Consider the following 12,238-nt stretch of genomic DNA (forward strand, 5'->3'; position numbering starts at 1 on the left):
TTTATTTCACTAAATTTTATTGCATTCTGCTTATAATATTAAGATATGAAGTCGATATTAAACTTTAAATAATAAAAAAATAAATACTGACCTCTCAAGATTAAAATAAAATAAAAATTTCTGCATATAAAATACATATAATTTATGCATAATCTTATAATGCATAAATGATATAATGCATACTTTTTCAACGATAGCATTGAAAATGTTTAAAGAATACTAATCGCCAAAGAAAAATCATTTAATCTATAATGACATAGATTAAAATTTTCCCAAAATACCGACTTATAGGCGAGTATATACGGTACTTAATGTAATTAAACGCTATCACCTCTCTATGTGAAATATACATTGACGATGCTTTAGAATAATATAGTCTCAGCAGGCTTTCGCTGTTTATTCTGCCAAACAAGGAAAACTGATCAAAACATGAGAACATTCAATTATGATGATCTTTCACGTCAGTGATTGTGTTTACAATGTTCATAAAAACAAATTATTTACCGATGAAATGTATCAAGTACAATTATTCGTATCAATCGAAAATATACGGACTAGACTTTTGTTCGAGAATATGATAAAAATTAAACATGCCTAAAATAAATAAAAATGGAAAAAAGAAAGTAATTTACCTCAGGTTTTATGATGACGTTTAACTTTTAACTCGCTCTGCAGTGTGTTCATTAGTCATTACTTAGCATCATTATTTCTGACACTTTTTACTTATATAAAGCATTAAAAATTAGGATCAGAAAACAAATCTTGTGTATCAACTTCCCTACTGTTTCACCCAAGACAATTATAAAGTAAGGAAGAATACTTCTCATATTTTTTGTATTTGAAAATTAATTAAATCTTCATGAAATCAAGAAGACAATATCCCTTAAAGAGGGTATCAGTAACAATTAATTTGACCCTTTTATACAAGAGGCAAGGTCAGGTCAATGTCATTATCTTTTCCGCAGATAGTAAGGATAAAAAAAAATTACCGTAACCAATCATGCGAATGTCTACTTTTATTTTTAAAAAGTAATTTTTTTCTTTTTTCATAAAATAAAATACCCTTTAGACTCTATCAGAGGATATTACCAAATTGACATAAAAATATTACTCAAACGGATATTGACTAATCCGAATTTTCTCTATTTTTTTTAAAAATTTTTCCAGTTATTTTTTAAAACTTCCTATATTTTATTTGTTCTTATTTTCACATATGGTAAATCAATAATATCAAGATACAGAAAGTTTTAATAGTACACGGAGAGAGGAAAAAGTATTTTATATGGATTTTTTGGCTTAAATCTGCACCTTGATTGGAAGCAATTAAAGATTAGCGTAATTGTAGTTTGTTTAGAATATCGTATTAATTTGACATACTTTAACACTGTAGTCTCTTATTATTAATAAAACTTACATTTGAAATTTTCGTGAAGTTTTTGATTATATAAAAAAATTAACTAAATTTATAGTTCTAAAATAATTTTGAGAAACAGAAAAAAGATATATTCATATGCTGCCATTCCGCCAAAAATATAGTCCAAGCAAACTCAGTTTACCACTTCTATTTAAAATAAAACAATCACGAGGAAGACAGAAACTTATGATCCTTTAAATCACTTACATCTAAACATATGACATAAGAAAAAATACTTTGAATATTTCATCTAGTCAGAAGACAGACAAGAACCCTTCCTTATCGAAACAATATAGGTATGTATATGAATTTCATTTTAAATTTTTCAAAAGTAAACCAGAAAAAAGGTTTAAATTACAAAAAATAGCATTTGCGATCCGTATATGTACATTTCCTTTAAAAAGTTTAAGTCATTTTTATAGCCGGATAGAGAAATGTTTTTAAAATGTTCTGGATTAGATATGAAAAGACATTTCCTCTTATCTCTTGCATTTTAATGACTTTTCATTGGAAGTTTGTGCATGTACGTATATTTCATTAACTCTTCAAAGTGTTTCTCAAAACTTTGATGTTAACTTATACATATATGAAACTTTTCTGTACACCAGAATTTGTTTTTACAAATTTTCTATCTACTAATATTTTACCTTTTCACTCCTTTTCTTCTAACTTATATTCAATTTATCTTTCTCTTTTTTCTTTGACATTTAAACATAGTGGATCTATTTTCCTTTTTTGAATTTTTTTTTTTGATTCCGAAAATAAGTTTTTTCATTCTTTAAAAACGAGTCTTGAAAAGTGTTTTAAAATTCTACTAGTATATATATAAAAAGTAAATTTCAAAAATTTAATTTTGAACTTTTTAGAAATATACACTTCAAGTGATAAGACTTGGCTTCGGTTTGTAATAATAACCAAGGAACATAAAGATTAAAAGGTTTGCCATACATGACTGACTCATTTGTTATGTGGAGTGGACCTACTTAATTGAATACTTAACACTATGCATTTAAGGTAATTCCATACTTTGTCGTTAATGAACTTTTTAAAGTTAAGCATACCAATAAACTTCTTATTGAAAAGGTCATAATTCAGAACATAAAATAGAAGTAATTCATGATGGTTTTAAATAGTCTACCAGTTCGCATATTTTTATTCGCCTTGAGTTCCATTCTTTGGAGTTTTTTTTTTAAATCCAGATGCTTTGATTAAATAATTATATTTTAAACATGTTTTGCTAGTATTGCTACAACTATCAACTTTGTAAAATGTTATGAAAATGTCGATTTTACACAACATGTTATCGTTTTATAGGAATTTCTTTTTGTTAATCTCTGAATGAAAATACCTCTTCCGTTTAAAACTTTAAAATCTTAAATTGATTTAAGCATAACAACATATCACGCTTTTAAAAGAACACAACAGAAGAATTCCTTGCCCTTCCCTTCAGAAGTTAGTCATTTCAAATTTATTATAGATTTCCATATCTATAAGATAAGACTGTAAAACTGTAAAATTTAATTATATTTTAAGGGCATAAAAAGTTATACAGTGGAGCCTCATTCGCTCCACGCTTTGGTTCTCAGTCAATTTGTCCGGGTATGTGAAGCGTCCGGATATATCTGAATTACCAGTTAAATAAGACAAAATAACATTAAAAAATTCTGTTCCGATGAAAAATCATCCGGATACTGAAGCATCCGGATATCTAAAGGTCCACTGTATAAACAAACAACAAATGATATTCACGCTTTATCAAAAAATATTGAAATAGTGATTTACAGTAAAGCTATTATAAGGATTAACCACTGAAAGAAAACAAAAATGTAAAAGTAATAAGTCATTATTCTGTCATATCCCTCCGCTAAAGTCTTCCAAGTCATTTTGTCTTCTGCTTCATTATCTTGCGAATCTTTATCATCGGCAACTTTACTTTTTACAAAAACTACATCCAATTTCGCGGAATTGTCAACGACCTTAGCCTTCTTTTTACTTTTTCTACAGATGCTCCACAGGCATCGAAGACTTAAAACATTAAACAGACTAATATGTTTGCTTGAATTAGGTAATTCACATTCTTTGAAATGAAAACGCATTGTAACGACAGCCAAAACGCATATCAATGTGCTCATAGCCATCGTAAAGATTAAGAAGTAAGACATCAAAGACATTGGCTCGGAAGATTTGGGAATATTGTCACTTAGCAATGTCATAAACACGGCAAATGACAAGAAGATGGTTATAGCATAAGACACACGTTCTCCACTTTCAACTGGTAATGCAAAAACTAGAGGATTGAGTAAGGATAATAAAAGAATAGGGGCTAACATGTTTATGACGAAATAAAGAGATTTCCGCTTCAAAATGAATTGAAATTCAAGTAAGCTATCGTAATCGCCTTGTGTAGACCGCTTCATAAGTGTTCCTTCTAACGACCATTGAGCATTTGAGGAGTAATAAGTTGTATCCACAGTCGTCGTACCGTTAAATGGGATTAATCTTGCTTCCCATGGCGAATATCCCCACAGAGCTAATGTAAAGGAGCACGTTTGTGTGTCGAAAGGAAACTTATACATGTCAACATTGCACAAAGTCTGAATCAGTCCCCCAGGTGTCCATGTCACTATGCCAGAGGAAGAAATTCTTCCTATGAAGTCTTCGTCTCCGATAGCTTCCATCTTGTTGGCAGGATCAATCAAAAAGATATCTGGAACCCATAGTTTCTTTTTAGGAACAACAAGATCCTGAATTCCACCATAGTTGCTAGGTGTCCAAGTCAATCGGAAATCATGCCAAAGTAGCATAAATCCACTAACAATGGAAAAAACTCCGGAAACCTCATCAAAATCGTTCACTGAAAATAAGAACGACACAATAGAGACATCTATTACTTCTGAGAGATTCTGCTTTGGACGAATTTCGGTTGAATAGTTTTTAAAGACATCCTGGAGAAGTGATTCGGCATCTGAGTATAGATACCCATGAACAGATGTAAACGATATCCCCTCAATCAACAACAGAAACAAACACAAACTAGCCGCCTCTTTCTTCATAATTCTTTCAGTAAATCTATGTTGAACATAACCAGCAAACTGTCTAATAATGGTCTATTGTAGAAAATATATTGGTTGTGATTTTATATACCTTATGTTTAATACCCTCTTTCACGCTTTGTCAATTTTTGAACAGTCATTGTCGAAAATCAGTTACCTAATTGTTTGCCTTATAAACAAAGAATTTTTTTCCCAATTATCAAAAAGTAATATCTTCTTTTAAATATCCAGTGCATTTAGAGGAATAAAATCCTTTTTACGTATGTAAATTTTCACCACACATTCTCTTGCAATTCCAACTCGAATTTTAAAATAGGAATCAAGATACCATATTCCTTTCAACCTCGTTGATAATGATTGTGTATATTCGCTAATAAAAGCCTCGAAATTTTGGTCTTATATATGTATAAACCATGTCATATCGTCAAGTAAGCAGCCTCGACTTGCTAGATGCATATAATCGGTTCATCTGGAATTGGTAATGAGTCGATCAATGATAATTATTAAATAACCGTAGTTCAAAGATTAGCACCAGGTACTGCTATCAATTTATTGGAAAGACGAGTAAAAATCGTCAACACCAGTCGATAAAATAAATTTGTCTAAGGATCTGTGGCATTGTAATATTATCTAAATTATATTCCTTAACATACTGTTATTTTTTTTTCTGAAGATATATTGTCTTTTCCCCTGAAGTTAAAGAGCAAACAAATCGAACTTTTTCAACGTCATTATCTAATTAACTAATGGTTTTCTTTTAATTTATCTTTTGTTCGCATTCAAAATATTTTACTATATATAAATTTAATTTACTAAATTCCTATTCCCTCTGCAGGTCTTAATAATTGAAACAACGGTGGAAATAGAATTGTGGTATATTAATGCATATCTCCGGTGATCTTTCAAAACTAATTGCATGTATTTTTTAATATTCGGAAGTTTTAAAAAGTTATTATTAATAGATCCTTTACAGCACAATACGTTTTATAGCAGTTAATAGTTTTTATGATACTTCACCTCTGCAATAATAATCAATAAAACATTTTTGTGACATCAAATCTTTGATCTTGCAGTTTAAAAAAAATAACTGTAGCCGGTGTCGCATAATTAACGTTATATAATTAAAATCATAATATTGGTTCCGGATTTTACTGTAAGATATGGTTCCAGCTATGGCTTCAATGCTTGAATCGCGATACAGCGTTCGATAATAATGATTACAAGTTCAATAAAATATTATCAGACGGCTGTGATAACAAATCAGACAACATGTAAAAAACAACATGTGAAATCAAGGTTCAATACTTGCAGAAAAGTTAAGGGGAAAATACATTAAGGGAAATCAAATGAAGGAAATAAGAAATTTAAACAAAATCGAATTTTAACCTTCCACTACATGTGCACTTTCCATTGTTTAGTTTCATACTGTTTTTGATAAAACAATTTAAATAAGTGAATTTAAATCCATTTATCATTACAAAAAAGTCGCCCATATCAGCCATATGGTGCACCGATTAGACCGCCTGCTCCAGAGTCGTGAAGTACAAGGAGTTGATTCTTACGTCGCATCCCACTCTGCGACGTGGATGAGATCGTATAAACCGAGTTCCCGTGTTGCATTTAGTGCTGGCACGATAACGATCCCTCATAGCTTAATGGCCCTAAGTTTATGCCAAGTATAGGACAAAATTTGTAGCTCTCTACCTGACGCCTCCATACGAGTGAAAAATTCTCAAGAGGAACGTTATTCAACACACAATCAATCAATTATTCCAAAAAAGAAATCTGAAAATCTGTTCATTAAACAAGGTTGTTCGTCGATTATGGCACTTTTCATTATATCACCAAACTAGAATTTTAGATAAAAATCCGCATTTTTACTTTCCATGCTAATGATATCATCTAACGCCGTGTCTGTTTCAATGTCAGAGGCACTTGATTAAATAAATGTTCCGAATTACAAAATATTCCTTCGCCACCTGACCACTGTCCATAATTCCTGCTAAGCTATGCGACTGCAACTGAATCAATCAATGAATGAAAGAATGAAACAATCAAGATTTCCATGACCTCTCTAAAATCCCTCTCTCTTTTCTTTTGTGTACTTATTAGATGGTTTCAGGATGCCTGATCTCGTATTATGTAATTATCGAACTCCCCTAGTTAACTTTTGAATATTTAAATGGCAATGTTTTAAGTAAAATATATGCCTCATACAATTCTTTATGTAGAATTATCACTGATTTTTTTTCAATAGCATTAAAATACACAGAGAAATATTTGCAAAGATTCAATTTTAACAATATACATGTAATTGAGTTTTGAAACCATTATTTACATGTAAAACACAATAATTTAGCATCAAAAGTCTTAATTTTCTTCCCTAACATTATAAAAATGCTACAAAAAATTATTCTTTGAAAAATGCTAAAAATTTAAGGATACTAGTAGGTATCTATATTTAGATATATGCCCCAACATAAGAAAAACACAATTTCATACTTAAATAATACCGAAACGGAGATACTTTAATAACTAAAATATCTAACTAAATTTTACACAGGGTTCATTTGTAGATACGTTACTTTACCCCCCTCTCCAACCACCACTACTCCACCCTCCCCCACCAAAAAAAATATTTTACCTCTACCATTCGGTGCAGATTTTTAACAGTAAGAGAAAACTTGACCGACATTTCTCTAAAAATAAAAGAGTATATATTATCATGTTACGAAAATTACTAATAGTTCAACGCTATATTTTACAGCCAACTTGAATGTACATTAGTTCTAGCTAGAATTCTAAAGTTTGGTCTTTCGAGTTCATCATAATTATGTAAAACTGAACAACTGAACATTTAAAGTTCAACTTTATGTTCAATTTATTCATTCAAACCATATTAATGGTACATGAGGTTCAACAATATATGTACAATATATAGAAAAAATAATATACAAGATATACGTGAAATGGCGGAAATACATTCATATAAAGTAACAAAAACAATTATGGAGGACAGACTTTTTCATATACTCTATTTATGTAACTGCATAGTTTAATTAATACCTTGGAGTCAGCAGATGACAACAATTCTGAGAATTTGAAAAAAACTGGTCTATTAAAATATTTACTAAGAAGATATTTTTTTTCTATATTTGGAAAAAAATTTACATTCTAAAATGTAGTGATACTCATCAGCTATTTGTCCATTATTACAAAGATTACATAGTCTATCATTTTTGTAAACATCTAAAACGATGATTTGCTGACGTCTGTCGGATTGGTAGTTAATTGGTCACCATGTCAAGAATAACAACCCCCTTTGTCATTGTTTCGGTTTGTTCCCATCTCGCCATAACTGTAAAATTTAGCATTCCCATTTCGCCTTAGTAACCTCTCAGGTGAATTAAGGTGAAAAAGATTTAATATATTTAGCATAAAGTATTAAAAAACTTAGTATTACATGTATTATTTCATTCACTGTATTCATAAATTCCCATTACCTGTTAAATTCAATCTAAATTTTCAATCTTGACTTTGAAAAAGAGTAGGCTTTCTGAGGGCCGCCAGAGGAACCAAAAACTTTTTCAAAAACGGTCAAATAAACTTAACGTCACAACCTATGACTTAAATGTTACCAACAATAAATAATCAATCAAAAAAGTATTTCAATGGTATTGTGAACAGGTGCGCCTAAATTACTTTATTCTAAGTAGTTATAACATATCATTATAATTCAGATGCCTATTGCCAGCAATTTTTAATCAAAAGTCAATGTGCGCGAACTTAATGGACAACCATCGTTCATGTATCACGTTGTGTTTTTTTCCAGTTCATTCGATGCAAAAGAACGTTTAATAAACACGTATACCTGTCGATTGGTCGAACGTTCACTGAAGAATAGAGGATTAATTTTTTGTTCTCAGTTTCTGCTAAATTGTCTACCCATTTATTCGACCGAGACAAACGCTAAAGCTGGCCTGATGGATCCGCGCACGTGTTTAATTCTGTTCGCCATCTTTATTTTTTTTATCACATGCGTTGAAGTTGATATCATGTGAAACCTCAAACTGTGTAATATTATTATGCACTAAACCGATCAAATAAACTGAAAATTTTCCTCCGTAAAATGATTGAAATATTGCCAACTCAGTGTTTTTTTTTATAAACAGTCTATTTAATGCACCAATCATTTTTATACGTATAGTTTGAAAAACGACAAGATTAATTTCAGTACTAGTATTCATCAAGTATCCTTTGAATTATTTTATATCATTATGAACAGACGTTCAATAAACGTTGTCAGTTTTAAAGTTATGTCATGATGCTTCGTAAGAAAAAGACGAATTAGTAAGTAAAGGGTCCTCTATTCTACGGTACACGGCAAGATGTTTTTCTCCCTTGTTTCTCGTGACCTTCTGACCTTCCTCTGTACTTTCGTAAAGTTTAGAAACAACTGGGTCATTATCCTACAAAATCGAAACAAGAATAGTTTCACTTTCGTCCATATTCTACTGTTGAAAAATTAAAGAAAAAAAATGCAATTGATTGCCTGAAAATTAATTGCAGAATGAACTTGAACGCTATCAGCTTTCCAAACCAACAATTCTTTATCATCTAATAATTAAAACCAATACGATAAAACAAATACAGTCTCACCAGTTCATCGCCAGTGATTCTTTCAAACAATGGAAACTGATCGAAATGAGAGACCATCCAATCATGTAGATCTTTGACGTCAGTAATTGTGTAAACAATACCCTGAAAACGTTTAATTTGAAATTTTTACAGTTAGTAATTATATGTACCAAGTCCATTTCGTTTATATCAATTTTCCTAATTGCTCACAGTATTCACACATCCTTTACTTCACAAAGCCATTTCCTAAAAAGTGATTTCGAAATGTTCAAGGTTGAATAAAAAATGGCAAAAATGATAACATACCCCAACTTTGATGACGTAAGCATATTCAGCTAAAAGAGTCTGACTGATAATTCTCCATTTGTGTTTTGTTTTCTTGAAATGAGGATCAGGGAAGAGAAAGAACATCTTCGAAAGCTAATAAAAAGAACAGAAAGGTTTTAAATCATACATTACGCATCAAAATTCAGAAATACGTAAGAGATGAATAAGACGTAGGAAATCTATGGCTTATGTGACATAACAGCAAAATTTCTCTCATTACTTCAAGAATTAAGATCAGTATTTATATTCATTTCTCCTTTCATAATTGACAGTTGAAAACGTTTGAATGGAAAATAAAACATTTTTTTAAAATGCAGAATCAATAGAGACCTGTCCTTTTTCAAAGAAATTTGGAAGATATTTCATAGCATTGGACCGGATGCAGGAAATGTTGGTGTACTTTCCAGGATGTTGAACTCTCAGTGCTTTGATTCTATCTTTCACATAGTCGAGAACCTTCACTCGAATTTCAATGCCCAGCATCAGCGCATCAGGAAACATTGGTGACAGAGATACTACAAATTGAAGGGAACTTGCTTCATAATGCCACATATAACTAAACTCTTCATCGGCAGATCAATAACCATGCAAATCAAAAAGCTTGTTGTTTATATACTTTATTTTTTTCTTTGTCTACACGTGTGAAGTTCAAAAACAATTTCATAACAAGGGCAACACAATGTAAAACATATCCTTGCAAAGGGAGATATCAGCATTTGACATCGATCCCAACACAGGTAACGTCACTTCCATTACATTCATAAGGAAAAAACAAACCTTTCACATACACACACGAGAGCGTTATTTATCCCCTCGCAACGGAGTTGAAAAGATAAATCAAAGATTGTTGCATTTCAACCGAAGATAATCATAAGATAAGATACTTATATTTTTCATTAAAGTAAATATGAAGAGAGAAAACTTCCAATATAAATTTAAATCTCAGTTCAAATTGTCGAGCATTTTCCCCCAACCAAATCACAAATATTTACTAGAACAACATATAAAATTTGTTTTCTAGTTGCATTTACATTGGAGTAGTAAATCATGTTCATTTTTGTTATTTTTTTCAATATATTCTTATCACATATTCCTTAAAAATTTAAGAAGGGGGGGGGTGCTCACTAAAGATGTATTTTAAGTTGAATCAGTAACTTTTGAAGAAAAGGTTTGTTTGTTGGTTTTTTGACACTCTTAAGTTCAAACAAAATCGATCATTCAGAGAAAAATAAATCATATAGTCATTATAATATCAAGGAAGAATACTAATATTTCCTCTTAATTTATTTTTATATTACAAAGCAAATTGAAAATATTACTTTAAATTTCATATTAGTTTTTAACAACATTTATTACTTTGTCGCTTCAATTCTGAGACAGCAAAAGATATAAGATTCATAATTTTAATTCATTGGGCACTCCAGCATATTACTCAGTAGAGACAAAGTTCGTATAAAGTTGCACGGAATGAAAATTAACCATTAAATCAAAAGATGACTGAAAGATTAGATAAGGGTAACTGAGTGGTAACTGAAATTCAGTTGATAAATGAATGGCAAAATATTGAATTCAGTTTTCCTTTCCTTACCTTTCAATAAACATTCAGCTGTTTAAATGACAATAAAGTATGGATATTTTTATCTTAAAAATTTATTTTTATTAGTTTTTAATTATTAGATTTTATATAGACAAATATAAAAAGTACACTAACTGCACTGTATATATTTACCAACAACATGTTCTAATATTAAGGTAATTTTTGAATACGAGAGACTTAAAACGGACAATTGGTCTTGTACATGGAAACACAAAACAACTAAGAAATCGTGAGACAAAAAGATTTCTTTGATAAGTCTAACAATATATTTTTAACAGTTTATGATACGGTGCATTATCGCTATTTAAAAGCACTTTAAACTTTTTTTAAAGATTGATTCATGAGGCAATGGATCTCTTTTGTATAAGCTTTTATAGCACATTTTCGCAAAACATGCATGAAATGAAATCATTATTCATGAAAATGAAAAGAAATGCAGGAATGTTTGAAATGAAAACAATCAAAAAAAAGTTTATCACAAATAATTTATCACGAACGCACTTTTAAAAAAAAATCTACAATATAAATATGAAAACATTTGTTTATTTCGCCATCAAACTTGAAAGTAAAAGTATGGCATTCATGTCTGACACTTTTGTACTGTATGAATTTAATGGTTTAAATGTCTCAGTTTTATAAAATGACTGTTCTATATAAAGCACTTTACTTAAAGGATTATTGCAGTCTAGGACATTCAATTTTACCTTTATCGTCAGATTTCTAATTATTTTGTATTTAAACAAATACGAAGGAAGTACACAACTACTAATATATATGCTTATTACGTTTTTTTTGCAAAGCAATGTGGCTTAATTTGATATACAAAACAAAACCGTTACGCAAAAACTGAAAACCGACAAGAACAGAATATAGCAGGTCACGTGCAATTCTTGAACGTTTTAAGTTTCGTGAAATTAGATAACTTAAACAAGTTGTTTTTGTGAAACACAAAGTTCGAAAAAAAACTTTTTTTAGCATATAGGTCACTGTCAAGGTCACAAGGACATTGACATTGGTATCATTTGAAAGAAATAGATTATTGGAATATGTATACCAAATATGAATTCTCTATCTCTCATGGTTCAAAAGTTATGGTGAAGGTTCAAAAAAGCTATTTTAGCATATAGGTCACTTTCAAGGTCACAAGGTCACTGACCTTAGTGTCATTTGAAAGAGCTTAAAAGGTGGAGTACGCATACTAATTATGAA

At 30.3% G+C, this 12,238-nt stretch overlaps 2 protein-coding genes across 2 annotated transcripts; both read right to left on the reverse strand.

Annotated features, from left to right (window-relative positions):
* Positions 1-3,153: 3,153 nt before the first annotated feature.
* Positions 3,154-4,751, reverse strand: LOC134245011 (acetylcholine receptor subunit beta-like 1). Its single transcript, XM_062727261.1, has one exon. The coding sequence runs from the start codon at positions 4,465-4,467 to the stop codon at positions 3,193-3,195; it is 1,275 nt and encodes a 424-aa protein (XP_062583245.1). The 5' UTR covers positions 4,468-4,751; the 3' UTR covers positions 3,154-3,192.
* A 3,901-nt stretch (positions 4,752-8,652) lies between these two features.
* LOC134245012 (tRNA (guanine-N(7)-)-methyltransferase-like) lies at positions 8,653-9,948 on the reverse strand. The gene is made up of 4 exons (XM_062727262.1): positions 9,763-9,948; positions 9,412-9,525; positions 9,127-9,228; positions 8,653-8,936 (listed from the first exon to the last, which is right to left on the reverse strand). The coding sequence occupies exons 1-4, from the start codon at positions 9,931-9,933 to the stop codon at positions 8,787-8,789; spliced, it is 537 nt and encodes a 178-aa protein (XP_062583246.1). The 5' UTR covers positions 9,934-9,948; the 3' UTR covers positions 8,653-8,786.
* Positions 9,949-12,238: the final 2,290 nt, after the last annotated feature.

The sequence above is a fragment of the Saccostrea cucullata genome, unplaced genomic scaffold (genome assembly GCF_032062105.1).
Source record: "Saccostrea cucullata isolate Sc308-1 unplaced genomic scaffold, CSIRO_AGI_Scuc_v1 ctg7635, whole genome shotgun sequence".
NCBI classification, from domain to species: Eukaryota; Metazoa; Mollusca; class Bivalvia; order Ostreida; family Ostreidae; genus Saccostrea; species Saccostrea cuccullata.

Excerpts from the sequence above, each read along its gene's own strand:
- LOC134245011 (XM_062727261.1), bottom strand. The coding sequence starts at position 4,467 with ATGAAGAAAGAGGCGGCTAGTTTGTGTTTGTTTCTGTTGTTGATTGAG.
- LOC134245012 (XM_062727262.1), bottom strand. The coding sequence starts at position 9,933 with ATGTTTCCTGATGCGCTGATGCTGGGCATTGAAATTCGAGTGAAGGTT. Across the intron at positions 9,526-9,762 it reads ATTTCTTTGAAAAAGGACAG|CTTTCGAAGATGTTCTTTCT; the intron begins GTCTCTATTGAT and ends TCTTTTTATTAG. Across the intron at positions 8,937-9,126 it reads GAATCACTGGCGATGAACTG|GATAATGACCCAGTTGTTTC; the intron begins GTGAGACTGTAT and ends TCGATTTTGTAG.